Below are 26,582 nucleotides of genomic sequence, written 5' to 3'. Positions count from 1 at the left end.
AGTTTTTACTATTTCTTTTCCATATGGGTGTATTATTGGCAAAATGCACATAAATTATCAAAACTAAAAGGCTAAAACTATCACGTTTTTCCTTGATAATGTGCTAAAGGACTTATTAAGAGTTTCACACTGCACTCCAAATTGGTCAGGAAGGAAAAAACTGTCTATTTGCTAATGCTAGTTTTGTTCCACACAAAATGTGGTTTGTAACTGATCTCAGAACAGTGAAAACAGAGCCAGCTTTAGCTTTCCTAGCCTGCTAATCTCCCAACGTTTTCCTGTTAGACACTGATTTACAATGCACATGCTCAAACAAGGAAAAAGCTGCGAGCTGTTATCCTCTCGGCTTGACAAGCTGAAGTCATTGATTACAGGAGATGGACACTTTTATACAGTCACTGAGATGGAGATGCCCGTGAAATGGAGCCATGCTCCAGTTTCCAGTAAGAGCCAAGAGAAATATGCTTTCAGTGACAACAGTTAACTAAGGCAAAATAATAACAGTAATGTAAAGGACTGATAACGGACTCACACATTCCCACAGAGCTTAAAATATCAAACTGCTGTACAGAGCTTTTCCTCTCACACCACTTATTTATCTGCAGCAGCTGTCTTGCTTTCAAGCTGTGTGTGTAACACTTCTATTTTTTTTAAATTCATTGTGCCAATGCAATTGCATTGAGGTGCACTACAATTATTTGTCAGACTTATTATTTGATTTATTATTATGGTCATTTTTTATTATTCTCCTTCTTTGAAGGTTCTGGCTTTTCTGGATATAATGAACTCCTCGTGCATTCTGTGGACAATATGGCATCACACTCTGGAATGCGAGTGCGTGCCTGAGTAGTTCCTGTTGGCTATTTCCAGTTTAAGCATTACTGCACTGCTTATAGAAACATGTAAGGATGAGCAGATTTAGGGTTAGAGGAAGGCAACTGGCATTTCAGCAAGTTAAAAAAAAAAGTTGTTGTCACAGTCTGGCTGCGAAGCTGACTGTGTGAGGAGTGGAAGAGGACCAAATTGCAGTCACGCAAAACTAAACTTGATATTGACAAAAAACGCGCCGTTTATTGAGGCTGATAGAACAGCACAAAATAAAAGGGTGAAACAATGCAAAGCTAAACAAAACCTAAACTGGGAAAACTTAAAAGAAAACATGAAGCATCCTAAACATGAAAAACTTGATGAAGAGGAAATAAACATGAAAACCCTTAAACGTGGTAACTTGACATGAATAGAAGGAGGCGTGGCAAATTCCTCTGTCTATAATTTGGAGATTAGCGTTCATTAATTTCCTGTTGATACTGTTGTTAGAACACAGTGGCTAATCAACATCCACAAGGACAACTTTAGTACCACAAAAAATATCTGCGTACGTAGCAGGCACTTCAGTGAGGAGTCTTTGTTGTGACTGCTGGATGACTGAGGAAACTGAAAAAGGGAGCTCTATCACTCACTGTTTTCATGGGATGACTACAAAATACCCACAGTGAATGTTTGGGAGCAGCGATCACTTCAATGGAACTGAATGTCGACTCTGAGGCAGAGATGGAAAAAGCAGGGCCTGATCACGATTACTGGGTGCCACCAAAAACAGCAGCGATGGCAAAGGAGATGGCTAATTAGAAACAAAGCCTTACAAACACCAGATAGAGGTGCTACAGCTGCAATCCCATTTTTTCATACAGCATTCTGCAAGCTCAGACGAAGACATTTGTTTTTACACCAGGTAGGTGGTGTAAATCTTTGGGACACCACATCAGAATTCAGTGGTTCTGTGGCTTCTGTAAATTTGTTTCATGAATTGGGGGCTTGTCCATTCTTTTTTGTTGTTTGTTCTTTTCGTCGTATGTTGAGTAAGTTGCTTATATTGTGTTGGGTAAGTTGCTTGTATTGACCTTTGTTCCCCACTACTTTTCTGGTTGGCAGTTTTTTCTTGTCTGTGAGGGTGTCATAATGGAGCTTAAGTTGGAAGACTTCACTTTAAATCCAACTTAAGTAAAGTTGAATAGATTTAAGAAGGGTGACTTACTTACACTTACTTACCCATCCCAGTTATTGAAGAGCCATTTCAGCATGTTTTTGTTGAATGTCTCGGACTACTTCTAAAAACAAAATCAGGAAACCAGTACGTTCTCACAATGATGTGTACTGCAAACCGGGAGTGTGACGAGGGGCTGCCTCTGCTGTTATTCGCTGTCAGAGAGACAAATCAGAAACCTTTAGGGTTCAGTCCCACTGACTGTTTTTGGCCACACTATACGTGGACCATTGCGTCTGTTAAAAGAAAAATTCCTCTTGGACAAGTTAAATTCCAAAGAGAACATACTTGATTACATTAGCTTGAGGCAGAGATGGAGCGACTGCATAATACCCGCAGTCTTGATTGTAATGTTTTTCATTGACCTACATGTCATCAGGACACTGCTCCCCAGCACACGGTAACATAAATGGTTTTAAACTAGTTTTATGTTCAATGACAATATTTGTCCTCGGTTCTATGTCTGGGATATACCAGGTGTACCAAAAGCATTATTATAACCTGTAGCAGCAGATTGTGAGCAGGACTCATGATAGCCAGCCGAAGGGCCCACTAGAGGCCCACTTGCAAATATTACAAATGACATATAATACTTAGCAAACACTGAGAATTAAAAAGTCATTTCAGTCTAACCTATTATGTCAGACATACTCTAAATCTGCAAAGAATGAACATTTAATCATAGCTTGAAGAGAAAGATCAAGAAAGATCTTTCTCTTCAAGAAAGATCTTTCTTGATCCAAACTCAAGAAAGAGTTGGGATCAAAGCATCAAAGCACGTCAGATGTACGTCCCAGTCATCTTGTAACAGTCACTACCACCCAGAGCTCCTGAACCCTATGCATCAGTCTTCCTTTTTTTAACTTCCACCATTTATTGCTTTGTTTTCCCTTTACTGGTTTTCTCTTCTTGATTTCCACAGGCATTCTAGAGACTACCATCCAATGCCATCCTCATATCAACTTTCAGCCTCCCATGTCTTTCAGATTGCATCTTGTGCACACAGTAGTCGACACAGGTCTTATACATCTCCCTGCTCCTCCCTCTTGCAATGTGTTCAAAAAAATCCATGTCCATTCTTTATGCAAAATCTACTAGTATCTGCACATCTCTCCTTAACACCATACCAACACCTCCCCATCACCTCTGTTCCTTCCATCTACATATGTGTTGAAGTCAGCTTCATTCAGCACTCTTCCCCCTGGGAACACTCTCTACCACTTTTAAAACGAGTCACAACTGTAAACAGCTATTCACAATAATAACTGTACGCTCTGTTGTCTCTCAGAGCCTTTTAAGCTGACGCTGTCAGCTCTGGGGCTCTCCTTATAAGTTCAAAGGGGCAGGCCGAGTGTGACGTAGCGGGGTCAAAGGTAATTTTGTACGTCGGCGTGGTGGTTTGGCGCCAGCAAATTTCGCGGGGTAACGGCACAAGACACAGAAAAGGAGGCTGAAATAGGAGCCATTAAAAGCTGCACTTCACAGAAAACAATCCAGACAGTGAAGCGTGGTGGCCGCTGAAGTGAAGCTTATTTGCTGCCGTCGGCGCTGTGTATGTGTCCCTTCTCATAACTCCGACCTAGGTGAGCAGTGAGTGTCAGCAGCGGGGACGTGCTGTGTGTGTTGGCTGAAACAAACAAACAAGCAAGTGTAAACAGTCGTTTGGTTAGCCATGCAGGTTTGTGTTCTTGTTAGTGAGGCTAAATAAGGGCAGATGAGCAGGGACGTTTTAGCCGCAGCGTCGTCTGCCTGTGTGTGCGCCGGCGCGAAGGCAACTTTGCTAGCCGGAGACTCGACGTTTAGCCTGCTAGTGCTGCTAATTTGTTAAAGCTAGTTAGCAGGCTGCTAATTGTTCAGTCACGATTCAGAAAATGCGTCCAGAGGTTTTGATGTGTCATTTCAAAATAGTTGCTCTATTTGTGTAGAACCCAGCAATGGCATTAGTAGCGAGACACTGACAGACTGATTTGGGAGGCGTTTACATCGCCAGCTAAAACGAACATGTGTCGCAAGCCTGTATCTGAAGCCCATTCTTCACTGTGTTACAGCTGTATCTACAGTGGCGGGTGATCGCAGCTTCACCTACTTCTCACTGAGGTACGTAAATGCATCTTTTTACTTGTGTGATTATTTTGCAATGTGACAGTTCTGGGGTAGAAGCCCGCTGTTATAAACAGCTAGCTTATGCAGTGTGAAATAGTCAGACAAGGAAATTGCCCCCCCTTCAACCCCCCAGCACACATATAGACACACACAAACTAAATTCAAGTGGAAATCATCACTAGTACTAACAATGGAAAATTAGATAATTGGGATAAAAAAATATGTCAGAATATCAGTGATGCAAATATATGGTATTGACAAATATCTCCAGATATGGCGTCTGCCAGTGCTGTGTCACAACTGTGCCAGTTACAAATTTAACTTTGTATAATATTTATTAACACATCCAAACCCAATATCTGAATGAATGAGAGATGTGTTTACAGATGTGTTAGTAAAGAAACAGGAATTAAATGTGCGTTCTGAACAGAAATGTTTATTTTATGTATTTGTGTGTAGTTTTAAAAATTTAAAAAACAAAAGCTAAAAACTAATCTCCATATAGCTGGAGGGCAAACGCAGTGTGTACGTACCCTCAGGTGGTAAATGAGAAACGTGGTTGAAGAGAGACACAGTGGACTGGATGTTGCTGTGGTTTAAAGACAGTGAATTTGATAAACTCCAGAGTCAAACAGAACAACAGACGTTTGGTTTAAATTAACTGCACTTTTGGGATTTTATTACAACTGTGAGTCTGATTTCTTCTTTTTCCGTTGAATTCTGACTTGAGCTGCCACTAGGCTGCACTTTTCAAGAAGATTCTGATCTAGGGTGCATAAACTCTGGACAGTCTATTACAGGGCAGTTCTATAAAAGTTTATTTTTATCCATTTTCCTCATGTTTCTCCTCCTTTTCTGCTCCTCCTCTTTAAGGGCGAGAAGGTGAGTAATAATGATGGCGACGGCAGGGCCTCTGAGCAACTCCAGCTTCCTCCCTCTCCTCGAGTCTCTGGAGGACAGCACTGCTGGACAGTCAGAGCAGACAGATGCCTACCTCACCATCGCCAAGTAAGTTACGAGCCCCAGTATGTCAGACTTTGACGTAAGTTAGGACTAGACCACAAGTGACAGAATATTCTATTGTTGCTGTACAGTCGGCTCAGTGGAGAGGAGGGGCGCCAGTTCCTCCCTGCAGTTGAAAAGCACTTTTCTCGTTTGGGTAAAGCCATCTTGGTGAGTCTTCTGTGCGCAAAATTGTCGGAAACTTACATTTTCCATGCTTATATTTAAATTTTAAGCCTTATTTTCTTATGCCACTTCCAGGCTCACATAACTAGTCCAAATGCTGAGCTGAGCCAAGCTGCCTTACAAGCCTTGGGGTTTTGCGTATACCATTCTCATGTTGTCTCTGGAGTGTCAGGTAACTTCATGTGTACATCAGACAGCATTTGTGTCTTGCACCGAGAAATGTTTTTCCTTCTTGTACATATGACCGTAAATGCTTTGAACCTTGGCATCATCACTGCAGATCTGACTTGGCCAGATGGAACTGTTATTTTTGTTTGTTTTTTGCAGAAGTCTTTGCAGCGGAAATACTGTCAGCACTTTGCTTGCTGGTGTCGAAGGCGACTGATAAGAACACTTGCACCAGGGCATTGTGGGTGATTTCCAAACAGAGCTTTCCTGCAGAAGAAGTCTCTAAAAAAGTGAGCAGCACCTGAACCTTATGTGCTACAATTTCAGAAAGCATCATGGTGTACTGAAAATGTTGTCAGGTCAACACTGCTGAAAACGTAGCAGTGATTTCAGGAGCAGAGGCGTTTCCAAAGCTGCTGTATTGATCCGTGTTGCTTCTTCTACACTCAGGTGCCGTCCATACTGGGAACACTGGAGAGCGTGTGGAAAAGGGAAGACATCCACTCTGTGGTAATGGAGCATGAAGCCTTGAATGTCATAATCAGGTAAGATTTATTTGAAGCCAGACTTCTGGATAACCAGAGTATTTTATTCTGCCCTGTTTTCCTTTAATCATGCTCTGTGGGACATTCTCACTTTGGGTCGAGGGAAATGTCACACAAAATGGAATATTAACACTCCCTGCAGCTTTCTACAATAAGTAATTTTACATGATGATGAGAAATGCATTACATATTTTATTTGAAACTCCCAGTATTGCTTTTTAGTCTGGATAAATAGAAGTTGCCAATGTCCTTTCTTTAGTTGTCACACCTCTTTCATGTTAGCCTCTGGTGGAAGAAAACACATCTGCTTTTAGTGCTATTGCTTAGTGTAATATGAGTTAGAATACTGAGCGTCTGTTTGTGAACAGATGTTGGGCAGGTAAATTGTGCATTTTGTTCCCCTGCTGTGCATGTCAGGGGCCTTTGGCATAGACCAAGAAACATTCTTTCTAATGGCCAGCAGAGGGCAAAAAGTCCAGCTGTGTAGAAGTGTGACAAAACAGTCATTATGAACACTTTATGGATTCAGTTGCTAGTTTGAATTCCTTATATGAATACACATACTTAGTCAATAAAGCTCATTCTGATTATTGATTACAACATGAAGGCAATTTTGGAACTTGTGGTCTTCATTATGGCCAGAAGGCCAGAAAAAGAGGAGTATAGCTAAGGTTGTTACTGCCATATGAGCAGTGTTCCTCACTTACTTAGTCAGAGCTACCCCTCACTCTTCACATCCAGTTTCAAAACGCTAATATGGCATTGGCCACACAAAGAAGCTTCACAGTGGGACTCTGTGGACCAGAGCTCTGACTGCAGCTGATCGGCTCTCGCTGAAGTGCTTCACAAACCTTCAGCCAACTCCAGCAGGGAGAGAAATTACACATTTTGGATAATGAATGTTCCCCCAAGTCCGATGTTACAGCAGTGGTGGTACTCTCATTGGTGCAGCTTTCATTTCAGATCTAAAATTCTAGATTGTGTCATTCCAGATTTTATTGGTCAGCTTGTCTTGTTTGAAAGTGTGGCCTCTTTTGTGTCATAAGTACTGCACATGGATAGCTAAAATATTTATATTGGAAAATGAGATGGGGCTCTCTTTCCTTGGTGTTTATAGGATGCTGGAGCAGGTGCCCACCCAGATGGGCGAAGGAGCAGTACAGTGGGCAAAGCTGGTAATCCCTCTGGTGGTCCACTCTGCATCAAAGGTGCGTCTGCGGGCCGCCGCAGCCATGGAGATGGGCATGCCCCTTCTACTGGAAAAGCAGAATGAGGTGTCTGCTGTTATTGAAACAATGATGTCCACAGTGAGTAGTCTAACGTCTCTATGGAGTTTGATGCTTGGTGTTGCTTGTGAAAAGGGAATTGTAATAATCTCTGCTCAACTGTCTTTGTGTCTTCATAGAAACTGATACCAGAACTGCAGAAACTTTTCATGTCCAAGAACGAAACCAATGTCCTGAAGCTGTGGCCTTTGTTTGTGAAACTGCTTGGGAAGGTAAAGTCTGTATATTTGGTCTCCGATATTTAAATAAATGAGTGTAACTTAGTAGTCATTGCGTCCAGAAATTCTGAGAAAGGCCTGTTGGGTTTGCTTAAAACTTTGGAATTCCTTGTTCTTTTTGAATGATAAGAATGGCCTGATCAGCCAGGTTAACTGTGTCTCCTGCACAGCTGCTGCACAGAGGAGGTCCCTTCATCAACTCTCTCCTGCACCTGGAGGAGCTTGGTTTCCGCAGCTCGTCTCCTACCATTAAGAAGATCGCCTTTCTTGCCTGGAAGAGCCTCATTGATAACTTTGCTCTGAATCCAGGTGAGCCCCATTACACTCATCCTGTCTTTAATAGGAAGTTCAGTGGTCAAACTGAAATCTTAAACCTATACCCTTGGTGCTCCCGAAGACATCTTGTGCAGTGCCAAACGTATGAAGCTCCTGATGCAGCCGCTCACATCCATCAATGTCAGAACAGAAGCCCTGCTGCTCACCAAGGTGGAGGTGTGGTGGTACCTGGTGATCCAACTGGGGCCCAACCTGTCACCCAACTTTGATCAGGTTAGATTCCCGGTTTGTTTTTTCTAAAAACAAAAAACAAAACAAAGATTATTTTATAGAATTAATTTTCTTCCTTGCAGTTCTGCTTCTGTGGCAGAGTGGACTGGCTGCAGCGCCACACACTTGTCACACTGATTTGCTCTGTTCACAGTAAACTTGGTCATACATTATCCCTAATTCTCTGACTTTGTGTGACTTTTAGTGTGTGATTGCAGTCACTGGTGAAGCTATAGGGTAGTTTTTCTCAGTAATTAGTCATGTTTAAAAGGTACTGCAGACTTAAGCTAATTGACACTGCGGTAATAACTAGAGATCTGTTATAAGTGATTTTAAAGTGTTTAAGTGTGGGACAATTACAGTAAACAGTCAGACATCCTGCACTGTGCTTATTTATTTATTTAAATGCACCTTATTCCACATTCTTTTATCAGTTTAACTTTGACCAGTCTAAGATGAGCTAACCTTCAGTAGTACCACAGTTGGGAACTTAGCCCTCTTTCAGCAGTAGATACTAGTCCTACTTTAATACTTCATATGCATCATAGCTGTATAATAGTGTAATCAACTCTTTGGGTTACATGAGTCAATATTTAGACATCTTGGTAACAGAGTTTACTTCAACAGTGAACAGTCACGGAGGTCCTTTTTAATAATTTTATGTAACAGTACTGCATTCTTCTTACTTCTTAATTCATGCAGACACAACTTTATTTCCATCTACACAGAGTTTACTAGCTTGTCAGTTTTTCCTAACGTGTGATGAAGTGTGAAACTCTGGTGTGAGTGAAGTGTTTCTGTGTCTTTCAGGTTTCTGTACCTCTGCTCCAGTGCACAATCGGCTCCGACTTTTCCTCTTCTATACCAGGCACTCCTTCCAGAACTATCGCTCAAAATAGCGCTGCTGCTCCTGGTACACCCAAGACTGGTACGGTTACTCCTCCACATGTAATGCACTAATCCAGCTTACACAGACACTGATGTAGTGTTTGTTTCGGTCTGCAGCAAGTGCTCCAGGCTTCAACAGCCCAGCCAACACATCTCGGATGAGCCTGAACTCCAGCATCCAGCTCGCCTCCTCGATACCGTCGATTCAGCTGCTCGGACTAGAGATGCTGCTGCACTATTTTCGAGGTCCAGAGGTTGTTGCGACTGCAGCAAAACACAAACTCATCCTGAGTCTCGGTGGGTCAGAGTCACATGTTTTCTGCATTAGCCTGCTTTATAGTTGTTCCTTCAGGCTCCACACAAGGAGGTGCAGAGATAAACCCACTGTTTCTAAAGAATATGCCTTTTAAATTTCAAATACTTTTTCTGTTTCATTTTCTCCATTGCTCTGTCCAGTTCCATTTTGGTCTTTTTTTCTGGCAATGGGACCACAGGGAAGAGAAAGTGTTTTACTGTAGATGCGGAAATGTCCCAGAAATGCTCATGTTTCTGCAAATTTGTCTCCAAGTGCAAATTTAAAAAAACCATTCACAGGAACACAGACAAGAAGATCTCATCCAGTTTGGTGTTTAAAGAAGTACTTGAGTTTAGTGTGTCTCCTCTATACCTTTTATTGTTTTTCTTTGTAGAGCCCCTGAACCACCCGCTCCTCTCTGGTGCTTCCTCCTTTACTAAACATGCTGCTGTGCTCATCTCGAATACCAGAGATGGCTTCATCAACATCGGAAAAGATGCTCCAGGTAAACCTCACAGAAACATCCACCGACTGACATTCACCTCGACTTTGATTTGGAGATGAATTTTCAAAACTAAATATATTTGAATGCATTAGAAGAAAAATGGCATTTTGTCACCAGTGCTTATTCACACTGGTCCAAACAAAGCCATTGCTGCTTTCAGGCGTGATGCGGAAGTGATGCATCATTTTGGCTGTAAAAATTGAGCCTCGCCACTTGTAAATGAGTCAGAGGGCTTTTTTCCCCTTAATGTTGTCACTGGGAATCTTGATGTTAATGAGGAAATCTTTTTAAGATGAGGAGTTGGAGAAAGGAAGTAGTGTTAGGGCGACAGACTGCTAATCATGTAGGTCTGTGATAAGAGGTCTAAAAGTTCTTTGTCACAGACTGTTGAAGGATTTGTTGGAAAATAGGGTGACTGATTACTTAAACCTGAAACCTGCTCTCCTAAGTCCATATAAACATAAGCTTATAAGCTCTTTTCTCCTGCAGAATCTCTTCTGACCCTCATATGGACAAGTCTTGTCCGGTTTGTTTCCCTGACCATAGAGTCCGGTAAGTAGTGAAGGTACCTGATTGATTTGACAATGGAGCTAACTGGTTTGTGTGTAATGTTTATGGTGGGATAATCTAAAATGTTTAATTCGTTTGCATGTATTTATTTGTCTCGTTAACAAATGTAAGTTAGATTTTTGATAAAGAAGTAACAAAGCATGGAGAAAGCTGCGGGAGCCTTTATGCACACAGACTTTAGTAATCATTCATCTTTGCTGGCAAAACTGTGGCAGTGATTATCTGCAGAGAAACAGAAATGTCAGCAGTTTCCACTGCTCTTTGTTTTTGTTGTAGTTAAATAACTAATCATGGGTTAAATTTCTAGTTGTGTTGTGGCTGCTGCTCAGCAGGGTGGGCTCTTAAAGTCATGGGTCTGTCCTCAAAGCGCCACATAGAGCACTCAGATTGGGTCTGAGCTTTGTTCCATGGGAGGACGAGCGAGACCTCACTGTCCTCTTCTGCCTGACCCTGTCACATCTCATCATCAGTTTAAGTTGGAGCGTTCAGGTCTTCAGTCTGGACTGCTGTGACAAGACTACAATTCTGAGGGGATCTGTCCCCAATGATGACTCATCTCAAGCAGAGCCTGAAAAGACGACAATATTGATGTTGGACTCGCTGCTGAATAATACTTGTGCTCTGTCGTTAGGCAATAAGAAGGAGCGACAGGGAAGCGAAGTACTGACACTGATGCTTCAAGCTCTGCAGAGTATCATCGCCTCAGAATCTCTGCCTGCAGACAGAGTCCTGGTAAGGTTATGCAGAAAGCTTTAAGACTGACTCACTTACTGAAAATTTAACTAGAATTAGTCTGTTCATAAGAAACGCAGAGCTTTACAGACTGTCACTTATAGAAATGATTTGAGAAGCAGCACCAAAGGATAGGTTTTTATGTCAGATTGTATCATTCCTTGAGTTGTTTCTGATATTGTTAGCGTTTTACCTGTTTTAATGAATCAGAATACTTTATTAATCCCGAAGTACATTATAGGTTACAGCAGGCAGCACGCTAATGGCGCATGCGCACTTACAAAGGAATCTTCTGACCAAACTTTACACAAACATCACATTGGGAAGTCATGTCAGAAAGGTAGGCTGATAGGAAAAAACAACGAAAATACATAACATGAGGTGAGAGGAGGAGAAAAAAAAACTCCACTCAGATTGAGCTCCTAATGGGAGAACAGTTTGAGAACAGAACAAAAAACGCCCCAGCACAAAAAGCACATGACTATCAATACACCATAGAAACACAAGACAAGCAACAGGGGCGGGTAAGGGTGAGAGAGAGCCGGTGTAGACAGCGCATCCGGTCCTGCAGCATGTCTGCGCTGGACATCTGCCCCGGGAGGGGACAAGCATCGAAGGCGTTTGGAAAGGGAGGGGGGATGAGTGTGTGTGTGTGTGTGTGTGTGTGTGTGTGTGTGTGTGTGTGTGTGTGTGTGTCCAGAGTTCAGCTGAGACGGTGTCCTTCGCCCTGCCAGGCTAAGTAAACAATCTTCCAGCCAACCCAGGTGGCCTTGCGTAGGATAGGAAGAAACAGTCTATGCACAGTCTGTTATCAGGGTGTTTTTGTTCGGCTACAGCCTTGAGACCACAGCTGGCTTCTCCAAGATGTTATCCAATTTTCGCTCAGCGGTCTTATTCTGAGTGTTCACGGTAGCCTCAAGCATCTCCAAGATCTTATCCGTGCTGCGTTCGATGAGCCCATTTTGAGAACTCACGACTTGTCCCATCGTTTCAATCACAGTGGGCAGCCTTGTGGGGTTTTGAACAGCTGATTCCGTTTTCTTTAATCTTCGATAAGCCAGGGCCAAGCCAGCTCCAATCAGCAAGAACCTTGTTATCATGGTTCCAAACAGGTACATGTCTTCGATAGACAGTCCCACCAGGCACTGGGCTGCTTCTTGAGGTGTTGGGTCTGATTCAGTGCTCAGAAGTTGTTACTGCACTGACTGTTTTTGTTTTTCTTCTTAACCTTAGGTTCTGTTTGAAGCCACAGTGAAAGGAATTCCTCAGAGAGTTCTCAGTTCTGCATCTTATCAAGTGGGCAAGATGGACGTGCTAAATGTGAGTGCTTCATGGTTCAACGATTAGCATAGCTCCATGGAAGTGCTTACACAGAATGTTGCTTAAATGTTGTTTAACTCCTCAGGGAACACCTGCTCTCTTCCTCATCCTCCTCCTCTACGACAGCAGCATGCTTCCAGCCTACGTTGAGGATGAGAGGTGGGTCTACTACTTAGTTTGATTCTCATTCCACAGGAACACAATAAAAGATACTGGTAACATCTTGTGCATTACTTCCAGTAATTTTACTGAAAACTGTATAAACTGGGGGGGGGAGACAAGATAGTTGGTCACTTAGTCAAGACCTGCTACAAATGGTAAATGAACTGGTTCTTGCATAGCGCTTTTCTACTCTTCCTGAGGACCATACATACAAGCACTTTCTATGATTAAGTGCCTTCTATCTACCACGAGAGCTGAAACGGCTCACCTGGCTCCTTTCAGTGTTGAGGAGAAGAGGCTCTACTTTAAGTCTTGAGTCCCAGCCAACATTCGATGGAAGGGAAAAAAAAAAATATTCCTCCTCTTGAATCTGAGACCTCCATTCTTTTGCTCACCACTCAGAACTCGGGACCACAGGTGAGGGTAGGAACGTATTAGACTTCTAAATTGACTGGGGCGGCATCCGCATCACTGCTCCAGTCCGTCAATCTCACGCTCCATTCTCACCTCACTGGTATACTTAAAACCGCTCCACCTGGGGTAGTTACTAATCCCTGACTCAGAGTAGGCACGTCACCCTTTTCTGGTCTCAGCCTCGGGAGGCCCAACAGTCACTACAAACAAGTCCGACTTACTGGTGGCAATACAACACAAGCTCTCGCTATGGTTGAACAGGGATCTAATTACCATAATGGGCCAGACACCCCATACTCCTGAAGCACCCTCCACAATGTCCCATTGGATGCTCCTTTCCTGCTGTGTCCTCCTGTGGAGGCATCAGTACAAGTAATTATAACCACCTAAATTCAAATGAAGTGTACAATAATTTTTCAGCCTGTCAGCCACTTCCTCTATCTGCCGGTGGTACTTACCGTGCAGGCGCTTGTCCTTCCATGATGGTTCCTCCTCTTTCTTCAGTTTATGCTGCCTGAGTTATTCACTGAACGTGCAGCTGGTTGTGGCCATCTTCCTGATGTATTCGTGGCTGTTCATCGTCTCATCCTGGACCGTGGTACTGGCACTCACTAGTCCCTGGCCTCCTTCCTTCTGCTAAGCATACAGCCTCAGGGTGCTGGACTTGGGGGTGAAACCCTCCTTGCATGGTAAAGAGCTTCCTTGTCTTGATGTCAGTGGGTTCGATTTCCTCCTTTGGCCAGGTTATTATCCAAGCAGGGGATCACAGGGCAGGGCGTAGGTGTTGATAGCCTGGATCTTGCCTAGGGACCCTTACTGGATACAGACCCCACCCCGATATCCAGTTGCTTATATATTAGATATCTATGTATGCACACACTCTCATCTTCTTTGCTTAATGCATTGCCTCCTGAATCTGTCTGCAGGTTTTATCACTGCCTTCAAACGCTGGTCAACTGTGGACTGTCAGGTCCAACCTCCCCTCTAGCATTTGCAGAATCGCTGTTGGGTGCCATCAGCCGCAGTGCCACGTCTCTGCAGAACAAGGAGCAGCTGCTGAGAATGTGGAGCGTGGTCGTCAGCTCCCTCACTGACATCGTCACACAAGTAGGAGCGGGATTATTGACAATCACTGCTGTTGTTTAATAGGAACATTTAAAAAATCTTTGTTTCACTTTGTCTGCAACAAGTCAACTTTGAGAAGACAATAGTTTTACCTGTCTGAATGTTGAAGTTTTAGTGCAGAGTTTAGAGGCTTGTTTGATCGGCAGAGGGGTTCTAAGCAACACATTAGCCTGCTTTATAAAGTGGAACACAGGCACCGCGTGTTACTTTTTTTTGAGGACTGGAGCCAGCACTGTTTAGATAAATGTAGGGGATAAACTAGATGGGGCCAAGGATAAACTCTGACACTAATGATACTGATACAACTGCCAAAAGCATGTTTAAAAATGATTACTTTTGATAGGGTCAAGGTTATTTAGTATCCTTTCATAATATCATGACAGTGTTAGTTTTTCTACCTGTGTCTGTGTGGTTTCTTCCAGCTTCCTCCCACAGTCCAAAGACATAGACAGAAAAACGCAACATAATTCTCCAAAGCTGGAAGCAACTTTAGGGTTTGCACTGCAATGGTGGAAACCCTGAGTATGAAGAACAAAGCCTTGCTTGGTGGCCCACTTATTAATATATGGATGTAGAAAAATGCAAGTTTAAGACCAAATAAGTTTAGAATATACACCGCGTTCCAAATTATTATGCCAATTGTGTTTAAGTGTCATAAAGGTTAAATAAGTTGTTTTTCAATTAAACCCATGGATGAAATTGTGTCTCAGGGCTCTTTGGATGACTGAAATCAATCTTGGACACCTGTGATCATTAGTTTGCCAGGTGAGCCCAATTAAAGGAAAAACTACTGAAGAAGGATGTTCCACATTATTAAGCAGACCACCATTTTCAAGCAATATAGGAAGGAAAAATGATCTCTCTGCTGCTGAAAAGCGTGAAATAGTTGAATGCCTTGGACACATAATGAAAACCTCAGATATTTCACGAAAACTTAAGCATGATCACCATAATGTAAGAAATTTGTGGCTGAGTCAGAGCACAAATGGGTTCGTGCAGATAAAGGCACAATGATGAAGGTTTCTGCCAGACAAATGCATCAGACTAAGAGAGCAGCTGCTAACAAAGCAGCAAACAGATATTTGAAGCTGCTGGTGCCTCTGGAGCCCTGCGAACATCAAGGTGTAGGATCCTCCAGAGACTTGCAGTTGTGCATAAACCTTATATTTGGCCACCCCTAACCAATGCTCACAAGCAGAAACGGCTGCAGTGGGCCCAGAAGACTAATTTTCAAACAGTCCTGTTCACTGATGAGTGCAATGCAACCCTGGATGGTCCAGATGGATGCAGTGGTGGATGGTGGACAGCCACCATGTCTCAACAGGGCTGCAACGTCAGCAAGGACGTGGTGGAGTCATGTTTTGAGCTGGAATCACGGGGAGAGAGCTCGTTGGCCTCTTTTGGGTCCCTGAAGGTGTGAAAATGACCTCTGCAAAGTATGTGGAGTTTCTGACTGACCACTTTCTTCCATGGTAGAAAGAGAAGAACTGTGCCTTCTGCAACAAAACCATCTTCATGCAAGACAATGCACCATCTTATGCTACAGCGAACACCTCTGCATCATTGGCTGCTATCGGCATAAAAGGAGAGAAACTCATGGTGTGGTCCCCATTCCTCCCTGACCTCAATCCTATTGAGAACCTTTGGAGCATCCTCAAACCAAAAAATAAGAGGGTGGGAGGCAGTTCACATCCAAACAGCACCTCTGGGAGGCTATTCTGACATCCTGCAAAGACATTCAAGAAGAAACTTTCCAAAAACTCACAAGTTCCATGGATGCAAGAATTGTAAAACTGCTATCAAATAAGGGGTCCTATGTTAATATGTAGCTTTGACCTGTTAAGATGTTTTTGATTTCAGTAAAATTGATCTACTAATGCTGCAAATTCAACAATGACCATTTTCAATTCTCTACTATCTATAAAATGTTTTGAAACTCTGTGCGTAATAATTTGGAACAGTGCATTTTGAGTTTATTATTTTTGAAAAACACTTTTTCATTGGCAGTTTTGTTGAGTAACATTTGAGTTGTACTCTAATGGTTGATGACTCTAAAATTATGCTGACTGTCATTTGAATCGACTATTCAGAGAAAAAAAAAATCAGAGAAAAACATCATTTGCATAAAAATTTGGAACGCAGTGTAAAGTTTTTTTGTTTTGTTTTTTTTGTACCTTAACGTCCTGTTAAAGTCTTATTTAACAAATGTAGCACCAGCGTTTAACTTCCTTTGACTCTTTTATTTTGACAGACTAATGAAGTGAACCAAGGTGACGCTCTGGAGCACAACTTCAGTGCTATGCACTCTGCCCTGATGCTCCCCATTACACATCTCTTACACGGCACACCACTGCCACAGGTCTGGTGCAAATGGAACAACCATAAAGAAATAACAAAGTCATGCTTTCCATTCAGTCCGCTTCAATGACCTCATTCTCATTCCTTTAATTTCTTCAGCTGGCTCAGAAGTCGATGCTTTCTTCATGGTCCAAGCTCTACAAAGTATTTGCTTGCTGCTCTGCATTGGTGGTCACAGCTGAGGAGAACATCTGCTGCGAGGAGCTCTGTGCAAAGATGGATGCTGCAATAGACAGAGAAGCCCTAAGGGTGAGTACATGGTGACGTATAAACAGCTTTACATAGAAGCTTTCCAGCCGAGTATAACAAGCTCAAACCTAATAAACATGACTTTATTTCATGTTCCATAACAAATATGGACAAAAAATAAACCTTTTCAGAGATGTGAATATTTGGAAAATAAGCTGATTCATCAATCTGTCATGATTTAAAAAAATTCCACAGAGGTAAGAATATTGCTTGCAGCCTTTAGAAGAACTCTAATCTGACTCTGATCCTTCAGGTTCCTTCGACGTGTAATGCTGTTGCCAGTATCCTCCATGTCATGGTCGAGTGTGTGGACTTCTCTCCGTACACGCCTCAGTTTCAGCAGAAGCTTAAGTGTAAGAACTGAAACGAGCTTTACTTCATCTTTTATACAAATTACACACATGCACTTAGTTTCTAAACCTGTCATTTCTTCCAGCCCCCCATACTCCTGTGAATTGGATGCGAAAGAGGAATAAAGCCCTGGGCAACCTGTCTATGTTCCAGTCCCTGCTGGTACAGTGTTTAGAGGTTTATCTGGAGGACCCTGAGACTTCCTCTGAGGCAGTAGGCTCGGCCCTGCTGTCCGTCCTTTCTGCTCTCTTCACAAACCTCGTTCTGGCAAATGTTGTCCAGGAGGCTCTGAACTCTCTGATTCATCCCCTCACTCTCCTTTATAAAAATGCAGCCAGTGAGCCATCCAAGTTCACCTCACAGCTTCTGGGAAAGGTGGGCTCCTCATCAGCTGACCAAGTAGGTTTTTAGCATTTGTCATTTTAGGGTTTAGTTTTAATGTCTGCCCTTTTCTCTTCCCTTCCTACAGTTGGAGAAGCTTCTTGGTGAGGTTTTCAACTGCTTGCAAAGCCGTTCCTCTCTGGCCCACAATGATGAACTCCTGGCTTTGCTCTCTCCTCTGCTTTGTGTGGTGTTTCCGCACAAGAACAAGCACCTCCGCACCTCAGTCACCCAGTTCTGGAACTCCACCTTTGCCAATGCAGTCAGCCTCACGTATCCTGATGAGATGAGGTGATTGTCTTCATTAATTTTTTTTTAATGAGTTCACAATTTTTATTGCATTTAAAAACTACTACTGTGGAAAAAGTACTCCTACAGAGGCTCCTAGTCCCTGCAGGGGCATTCCTATGGCTTTAAGACTCTAATGTTTAATATAAACACAGGCCAGTACTGAGCCAGGTGAAACAGAAGACCCCGATCATTCTTCCTGGCTTCGAGGTCGTCAGTTATCCCGATGAGCTCAGTGGACAGTATTCAGTGAGTTGCCCTAGTTATCTTTGTTTTTCACTTTTGTGATTTCAGCTTTATTCAGCACTTTCTCTCTGTCTCTGTGTTCAGAGTGAGAATTCTCAGTTGGAGACAAAGCTCAGCGGGATGCCGGTTTCATCTGTGGGGAAGAGGGACTCGCTGCTGGGAAAGACTGCTGAGCTGAAGGAGAAGAGCTCAGTGAAGACCAACAAGCCAGTTTCTGTAATTTTAGAATCAAACTTGATAATTTCCTGAGGGACATGTTGGATGAAATAAACACATTGGGGGGGGAGGAAAAAAAAGACACAATTAACCAGCCAGCTTATCCATATTGATTTGTTTAGATACTCATATTAAAAACACAACATCAATTAGACATGTTATAATTAATAATCCCTTATTGTCGCCCTTAATTGCAAAACTGATTTCATCTGTTTCCCTTCAGACAAAACTGGACTTTGGTTCACCCAAGCCACCCCGCAGGGAGGTCTTGGAAGAAGAGGCATCCATCGACTTTGTGTTCATTCCTCCTGAGGCGAAGGAGAGAGTTCTGACAGAGCATCAGAAAGAGGTGAAAAGGACTAAAAGGTCAGGTTTGCCCTCTTCAGCCTGTTTTCATTTGCTCATTTGGATTTCACATGATTGTTTATGTAAAGCAAATGCTTTTTGTTAAAGAGTTGACATTCCTGCCATGTACAACAACCTTGATGCCTCTCTGGATACCACGGCCTTCACACAGTACACGCAGAGTCAAGAAGACTCTTTGTAAGTTCTCAGAATCACAATAAATCCCTGCAATAAAACATATTCAGAATTAACAGAGAATTTATTTATATTTTCCTCCACAGGGACAAATTGCCAACTGAACAAGTCGATGTTGTAAACAAAAAGACTACTGACAAGGTAACAAAACGCACAACTCCAGTCGGGTTCAAAGTTCCAAGTCTCCTCTTGGGGGAGGGGGTTGATTCGATGTTTTTGATTTTTTTTTTTTTGGACAAATCAAATGGACATTTTTAGTTGACTACATAAGCTAACAGCAATGAGTACATACAGAGATAACATAGACATTGTTTTGTTCTTTTCTATAGGCACCAAGCAGCTCAACATTGAAACCAAACTGTGCAATTGCCAAATGAACACTATATAGATATATTGATCAGTTAGTTCTGGTGTCATCTGTAGAGAGAGTTGATAACTTTTATATTTTTGTTTCTTTTACCTTCCTCAGATGGACACTGAAAAAGAAGATGCTGAAATTCAAACGAAAGAGACGCAAGACTATGCCAGCCCAACAGATGCAGAGAAGTTGACAGAAAATGGCAAGCAGCAAGAGACTATCCCAGAGTGTGCAGATGTTTCGATGGAGGAGCATGCAAAGAGTGACGATAGGGGTGAAGATGTAGACAAAGAGTCTAAAGAAGGCACAAGCCCTAACATCTCTCCCTCATCCGATTTGGTTTCAGGGACTCCCCAGAAACCCAACAGTCGTCGTCAGTCTTTCATTACTCTGGAGAAGTATGTTGAGGGAAAACCCGCCAGCCCCAGCACTGCGTCCTCATTTACAGGCCCTCTTTTAAAGATATCCAATAGCCAAGAACCCTCTAAAACCAGCAAGACATCAGCCTCTCGGGACTCATCTCCTGTCACTTGTCCAAACTCTCAGGATTCCCAATCCATTCAGACAGGAAAATCTAGCTCTCAGTGCTCAGTTAACAATGCCGACGAGTCCCCTCGAAGACCCAAAGACTGTAGAACAAAAACTGAGCCCGTAAAGCTGACTGAGAGACTGTCTAGTGACTCAATGGAGGATGAAAATGTCATCCCAGATACACAGACTGAAATGGAGAGCACAAAAAGACCTTCTATTTCACAGGATATAATTCCCTCAAGTCAGGAAGAGGAATCTCAATCAGCTCTGGAGGATTCTCAGTCATCTCCAAGTCAGACATCTCCCAGTGAACCCAGACGATCTGGACGCCAGAGAGTCAGACCTCAGCTCCCTGGAGAGGACCCTGAGGAACGGGAAGCCAAATACTCACATGTCAAAAAGAGACGTTCTGGAGAAGAGCCTATCAGTGATTCTCCAAAGTCTCTGATGCAGAGCAGACCAAACACAAGAAGTAAGCAAGCTGCAGAGGATACCGGTAGAGAAGGATTGCGCTCAAGAGCTCAGAGGGACTCGGGTGAGTCGAGCCAAACCAATTCTCAAGGTAGAGCTCGCAAGAAGATCAAACTGAACACCAGTTCACAGGAGTTACTTGATAAACCTGGACGTAAAAGGAGAAGCACCAATGAGTCCAGCCAAACTGATTTAAGATCAGACAAGCAGTCTAATCATGAAAGCCAATCACAGGGTGGGCTTAGTCAACAGAGCAAAGCATTCAGTGATGAAGATGGATTGGAAAAAAACGTTTTGCCTGACACAAAGGAGTCTTGTCAAACTGCCACAGATGAGCAAGTAAACCACATTGAAAAAGACAAGGAGTCAGATACAGACTCCCAAGCAATCATTCTTTCTCCTCAAACTGGCGGTGAGTCCCAAAAGTCAGAAAACAATGGCGAGAAACCGAAGAACTCTGCAATGGTTATTTCTTCACCTCAAGTTAAAGGCCAGTCGCAGGAGTCTGAGCCTATTGGCGACGCCAAAAAGGATTCTCAAGTTGTCACTACTTCTCCAACTAATAAGTCCCAAGTTGGCTCAAGCACGACAAATATTTTAGGCAAAGAACTACTCAAGGATGAAGACAACGAACTAGAAAGTAGAGAAGACTCTCAAGTGATCACACCTTCATCTACTGATAGCCCCTCTAAACGTAGATCAAGAAGAAGTAAGGTATCATCTGAAGTGTCAGAATCTGAAGACAAAAATGACGATACAATTTCATCAGGAAGGCAAATGAGGTCTAATTCTCACATAACAAATTCTGTAGTCGGCCAGGCAGACGCTCGAATTGGAGGAAGGACTAGAAGGAGCAAGTTATTAGAGGAGCAACTAAAATCAAGTCCTAGCTCTACACCAGAGAGTTCTCAGTCATTAGATCTTTCCGGTTCAGAGTCCTCTCAAGGCAGGGGCAGATATTCCAGACGAAGGTCCTCTCCAGCGTTAATGGCAAGTATGGAGTCCTCAGAATCTGAATCCTCTGAGGTCAGAGAACACTCAGTCATTCCCAAAAAGAAAAGAGGGAGGCCCCGAGCATCACTTCAGAGACTTCTTGCAGTCGAATCGAAGGACACTATTGAGAAAGATATGGAAAAGTTTGACACCGATGCCTCTCAGGAGTTGGATAGTCAAATCACCGAAGCAAAAGATGTCACTGATTTGGAGGAATCAAAAACCCAAGATTCACCTAGTTCTGAGTTGATCCAGCATACAAATACAATTGAAGCTCAAAGTAAAGAAGAGTTGCCGATGGAAGTAGATGATGTTCTAGGTCCAGAACCTCAAGCTGATGACTCAAAGCAAAGGACTGTGCCAGCTAGTGAGACAGAGCAAAGAGACTCTGAAACAAATGGTGATGATTCCACCACACAAAATCACACAGGGGACTTGGAAATGATTGAATCTGTCGAAGTGTGTAATGAGCAGACACTTGCACCTCCTAATGAGGCAACGCACAGTGTGCAAGTCAGGGAGTCACCAGAGGAGAAAGCTGATGAAGTGGTGACAGAAAAACAAATGTTGGATTTAAATTCAGGTCCCCGAGGACCTCCTGAGGAGAACACGGACACGCAAATGGAGAGTCTAAAAGTTACTGGTGACCTTTCTGAGGAACAACAACATGCTGCTTCAATTCAGCATTCAGAGGCCAGTGCTGAGAAAGAGACCACACCACCACAGGAGAATGAAAAAGATGGTCAAAGTGAGATTGTGGAGGATGAACAGAATACTGCCAGCACTGATGCTTTGACTGATGTTTGTAAGACTTCATTGCAATCAGAACCTACAAGTAAAGGCGATTTTCTTGATTCTCCAGTGAAACAGAAGGACCTGGAAACTGTAATGGCTCCAGATATTGGACATAGCCCCAGCAGTGGCAAGACCAGAGGTACCTGGTCTCCTTCTGCTTCACCCTCTACCAGTATTCTTAAGAAGGGCCAGAAGAGACCACTGGAAGTGGACACTCCTTCACCTCTTGTTAAAGTGAGTGATGAACACATTTTGGTAAAATGTATTTCAAATGAACATTGGCTTGAAATATTTGTAACTTTTTTTTTGTTGTCGACTTGTAGTCCAGGCGTGTGTCCTTTGCTAATCCAATCCAGCAGCAGGAAACTGCAGACGACATCGATCGTCGTAGCCCAGCCATCAGAACCAGCTCACCTAGAAGGTCAAGGGTTACTAATATTCCACAGCCAAAGGTATGTTTGAGCATCAGTGTTTGTAATTGCGATATTTTACAACCATGCAAACCCTGACGGTCTTCTGCTTCTTTTAGCATGTCACTACTCCAACAAAGGGCTTGGTGATACTGAATCCTAGAAATCTTCACAGCCCAGGTTACAAGAGCTCCAAGAAATGTCTGGTAAGCACACAAATGTGATATTTCTCACCAGTAAGCTGCCACACACAAACAACATTTTAGCCCAGTGTGTTCTTTACTTCTAAAGCTTAGTTTCAGACTTCTGAAAAATACATGTGGCTTTTCTTTTGGATTAGATGGTGCCAGTTAGCTGCCCAGGTAGCATGCTGGCTGGTCAGGTACAAATATGAAAGAACTTTAATGTACCAATCAGATTTCTTCTTAAAGAAGTTCAGAAAGAAAGTGCTGTTGCCATTGGAGATTATTAATACTCTGGTCTTTAATAGTTATTGATAACGCTGATCTCTCCTTAATGTCCCATCTCTCTCCCCTCATCCCCAACCAGACTCAGCAGATGTATTATTGTAGGGTCTTCACCTTCAAGCGACTGTTGGGATTTGGCACTGTATAAATTGAATTGAAAAATGTAGCCTCAAGCCCATTTAGTACAGCTGGATTTCAGTACCCGTCCTTAGTTTTGCAACTGGGGTGTATCTTGAATAGGGCTGCCACAAACGATTATTTTGATAGTCGACTAGTCACCGGTTGTTTTTGCGATTAGTCGATTAATCAGATCATGCATCCATTGGCCGTAAAACGTTCAGCTTATTGCACCAGCAGCATCTGCTCTTATATAACTATCATTAGCTTATAGCTTTAAGTGTTTAAGGTATGTGCTAACTAAAAATAAAAACGGATGATAGTTTATTAAACTTTTAATGAAATTTGCAGATTGTCTCAGTGGAACTTAATAAACTCAGCGGTCTGCTCCTTGCTATCTAAAATATAACAGGACACTGGAGTAAATTCGATGTGCTGGGAGTTTGGTGTTCTCGCCGGCTCTAGTGAGCCTTGAACCCCGGCTAGCTATTGAGCTGGTGGGTAACAGATGTCTCAGAAAATGTCCAATCACTTTTGCAAATACGTGATGTCTTGATAAACCGAGAAGATATTTGAAGTTTACACAGCTACATTCTTGCCTGAAAATAGGTTAAAAGTTTATTTTGTGACCCAGAAAGAGTAATAGGAGTAATATTAAAACTACGTAGCTGCCGCTATTGTTGGAAACTGGAACTGGCTGAGCTGCGCTATGAATTCTGGGATAGGTTGGGCCACGAAGTATACACCCCACCCATCCTTCAAATCTGGGGAAAAGGAGGACGCATTTGGAGGAGTGTTCAAATTTTCATGGCCTTTGTCGCGTTGCTGTAACGTAATCGGCCTACAAATACAGTCTCTGAAGGATGTGGCCCCTGAATTTGGACACAGCTATGATACCGGACACAGCTTTTTCTTCTTCGGGGTTTAATGGCAGCTGGCATCCTTGTACATGCAGTGCTGCCATCTTCTGTTTCAGTCTGCTTTTACACTCTTAAATCCTGCTACTTATTCCTGCGTCTTTTGGGATCTTACAAAGCTTCAAACGACGCGTTGACTATTAAATTAGTCGTCGACGTAATTGCGACTAGTCGACTAATCGTGGCAGCCCTAATCTGGAATCCTGCATGAGGCTTCACTCATGTTTTTAGAATCATTTTTGTTGTTGTTTTCTTACCAGAAAGAGAAGGAATGACCCAAAAAACGCTGGCATAGGTCCAGAATTTCAGTCCCAGTAGCATTAACATGTTGATTATTCCAGCTTCACATAGGTATCAGACTTCATCCTAATGATACATAGAACCTTTTTTGTCAGATTTCTGAAATGGGCCAGGAACCTCGACCTGTCTCCAGAGACTGCATCTACCCTGCCCTGGTTGGCTGCTCTACACCTGTGGAAGCTGTGCTGCCTCAGATTTCCTCTAACATGTGGTGAGGACAGCACGGGGTTCACCAAAGGAAAATTTTGGTCAAATATTTATTCTCTGTTAATCTCTGACCAAAGTAACCAAGACTCATTTTACCTTCAATCTTCCTCATAGGTCTCGAGGTTTTGGGCAGCTTGTTCGTGCCCGAAACATTAAAACGATCGGTGACCTGAGTGCACTGACTCCCAGTGAAATCAAGACTCTGCCAATTCGCTCCCCGAAGATCTCTAATGTGAAAAAAGCACTCAAAATTTATGAACAACAGGTACCTCAGTAGGCTAACACCACCCAGCACAAACACTAACATTACTGCAGCTTTTCCACATGTGCCTGATGTCTCACTGTCATTTTCCAGCGTAAAGGACGGGGCGGGGATGAATTGAAGAGCTTTGATGAAACAGAGATGATGACTTCTGAACTGGAAGAGACAAGTGTCCCTCAAAACACAGAAGAGGATAAACCGTCAGGCGACACACTGGGTATGTAAAAATTGTGTATTACATCAGTGACAAGTTAATGTCCTGAGTGATGCCATGCAAATAATCTCTTGATCTCTTTAGAATAATGTAAACAGAATTCCCCTTTGTGTTTGTAGCAACAGAGCTGGTGGACGAGCCTGTCTGTGCAGATGAGAGACCTGAGCAGGACGCCTCTGGGAATCTGACACCAGAGGTGCCAGATGGAGATGAGACAATTGAATGCCAGCTACCCCGAGACAGTCTGTCATCAGAAATAGAGACACTGTCCTGCAGAATGACACCACAGGAACTGAGCGTCTGCTCACCACAGCAGCTTGTTGAGATGCACGATCAGTTGGGAGGCATGATGAGACGTGTCGTGGTTGAGCTGCAGACTCGCCTTTGCCAGACAGACGGCAAACACTGAAAGGACTGAAGCGTCAGACGGCTGTATCTGTTATGAAGCACACACCGAAGGGTTTCAAGGACTGCAACAAAAGATACAAATATTTGAGGATGGTTTAATGAGCCCATTGTACAAAGAAGATTTTAGGGTTTTAACTTAGTATCCCTTTCGGGGGGGGGCGGCGGTTTCCCTCTTGCTTGAAGGATTTTTTAATAAATGCAAGCAACACATTTCACATCATCTCTCATGCTATGCTTGAGGTTGGGTTTATACATTTAAGAAACACTGAAAGGGAAGCACAGTTGCACAGTGATGATTTTTAATAGCTGCAGTCTCTGCATTTTACATTTAAACTTTCTCTGCACATTGTTTTAAAGGACTGAGACATTTATAAAGTAATTCAATGTTCCCCATGTGCAGCTGAAGCCTTCATGCCTTGTTCATATGCTTTCCTCCCATGTGCATATTCTACAGGCTGATAAATTCCTGTGTTGTGATGTTTTGTAGTTTCAGTTTCTTTGCCTTTTGTCATCTCACTTAAATATCCTGTTTTGTTTTGATTTGTTTTTTGTTTTTTTTGTTTTTTTACGTAGACATTCAGCACTTCATTCTTTGTGATTTTTATTTTTTTTTTAATGCTTAAATAAAATAATTTGAATATGCTCATTAAATCCTTAAACAGGTCTACATCTCCTTCTGAAAAAGTACAAAGATATTCGGTGCATTTCTCAGTTTTCTTGACATGTCTCCACACTGTTTGCTGGTCACAGTAAAGTTTTCTGCGCAGATTGCTGACTTTAAACAAAAGTCATAGCATTGAAATATACTTTTAAATACTAGTACTGCTTGTTTTGCTTACATCTGATTTCACACTTCCTTCTATTATGGGATCATAGCCGTTGATATGCTACTGTTATACATTATTGCAGTTATGGATTCAAAGGAGGAGAGGAAAGGAACACTCGTAAATCCATAAGTTTCCAGCTCCAGTCTTGGCACAGGCATCATTTTAGCTTCTCCATTTGGATCAAACTGATCTGTTACTACGTGAAGTATTTTATCAATATGCCACACAGATGTGTGAATTAAAGTGAATGATCTCTGCTGTGTGCTCATGTTGTGTTTTTGATATCGGTCTTTGCTGGAAATTCAAAATGCATCCAATCAGCACCGTCGCTATTTCCAAGCACTTCTATCCACATTGTAAATGTTTCCCTGTCCCTTTGGTGCCTGTTGCACCTGAAGCCCCTGTCATAGTACAGTGATGACAAACCCTGACACACCATAGTAGCCAGAACCCTAGAAAGAAGTTATTAAAAAAAAAAAAAAAAGACCTAGTCTTCCTCATAATGCTCTTCCCTCAACCCTCTGTTCTTCTCTACAACAAATCAAATTACAGGTAAACACATCTGCC

General features: G+C 42.7%; 1 protein-coding gene across 2 annotated transcripts; it reads left to right on the top strand.

Moving 5' to 3' along the window:
• Positions 1–3,423: 3,423 nt before the first annotated feature.
• Positions 3,424–26,273, top strand: rif1 (replication timing regulatory factor 1). Of its 2 annotated transcripts, XM_086266587.1 has the most exons (37): positions 3,424–3,627; positions 4,093–4,141; positions 5,021–5,155; positions 5,242–5,320; positions 5,411–5,507; positions 5,663–5,793; positions 5,954–6,048; positions 7,166–7,355; positions 7,454–7,546; positions 7,723–7,861; positions 7,950–8,101; positions 8,909–9,026; positions 9,104–9,283; positions 9,676–9,786; positions 10,276–10,338; positions 10,988–11,088; positions 12,322–12,408; positions 12,494–12,567; positions 13,911–14,091; positions 16,361–16,468; positions 16,567–16,716; positions 16,970–17,069; positions 17,153–17,442; positions 17,537–17,739; positions 17,892–17,985; positions 18,067–18,198; positions 18,422–18,564; positions 18,652–18,741; positions 18,825–18,879; positions 19,208–21,839; positions 21,954–22,120; positions 22,210–22,338; positions 22,416–22,502; positions 24,193–24,308; positions 24,419–24,569; positions 24,660–24,783; positions 24,900–26,273. In XM_086266587.1, the coding sequence occupies exons 3-37, from the start codon at positions 5,040–5,042 to the stop codon at positions 25,187–25,189; spliced, it is 7,068 nt and encodes a 2,355-aa protein (XP_086122713.1). In that variant the 5' UTR covers positions 3,424–3,627; positions 4,093–4,141; positions 5,021–5,039; the 3' UTR covers positions 25,190–26,273. The 2 variants fall into 2 exon arrangements, with proteins under 2 accessions (XP_086122713.1, XP_086122712.1); XM_086266586.1 differs by having other exon boundaries at positions 19,208–22,120.
• The last annotated feature ends 309 nt before the right edge of the window (positions 26,274–26,582 follow it).

This window comes from Aulonocara sp. 'chitande type north' Nkhata Bay, linkage group LG16 (genome assembly GCF_057382095.1).
Source record: "Aulonocara sp. 'chitande type north' Nkhata Bay isolate Kocher_YH1m ecotype deep benthic linkage group LG16, A_spYH_male_GT1.1, whole genome shotgun sequence".
Lineage (NCBI taxonomy): Eukaryota > Metazoa > Chordata > Actinopteri > Cichliformes > Cichlidae > Aulonocara > Aulonocara sp. 'chitande type north' Nkhata Bay.
This window is presented reverse-complemented; position numbering and strand designations above follow the sequence as displayed.

Bases quoted from the DNA above. Each gene is read 5' to 3' on its own strand.
- rif1 (XM_086266586.1), top strand. From the start codon at position 5,040: ATGATGGCGACGGCAGGGCCTCTGAGCAACTCCAGCTTCCTCCCTCTC. The intron at 5,508-5,662 runs GTAACTTCATGT...TGTTTTTTGCAG, and splicing joins TGTTGTCTCTGGAGTGTCAG to AAGTCTTTGCAGCGGAAATA. The intron at 24,784-24,899 runs GTATGTAAAAAT...TTGTGTTTGTAG, and splicing joins ACCGTCAGGCGACACACTGG to CAACAGAGCTGGTGGACGAG.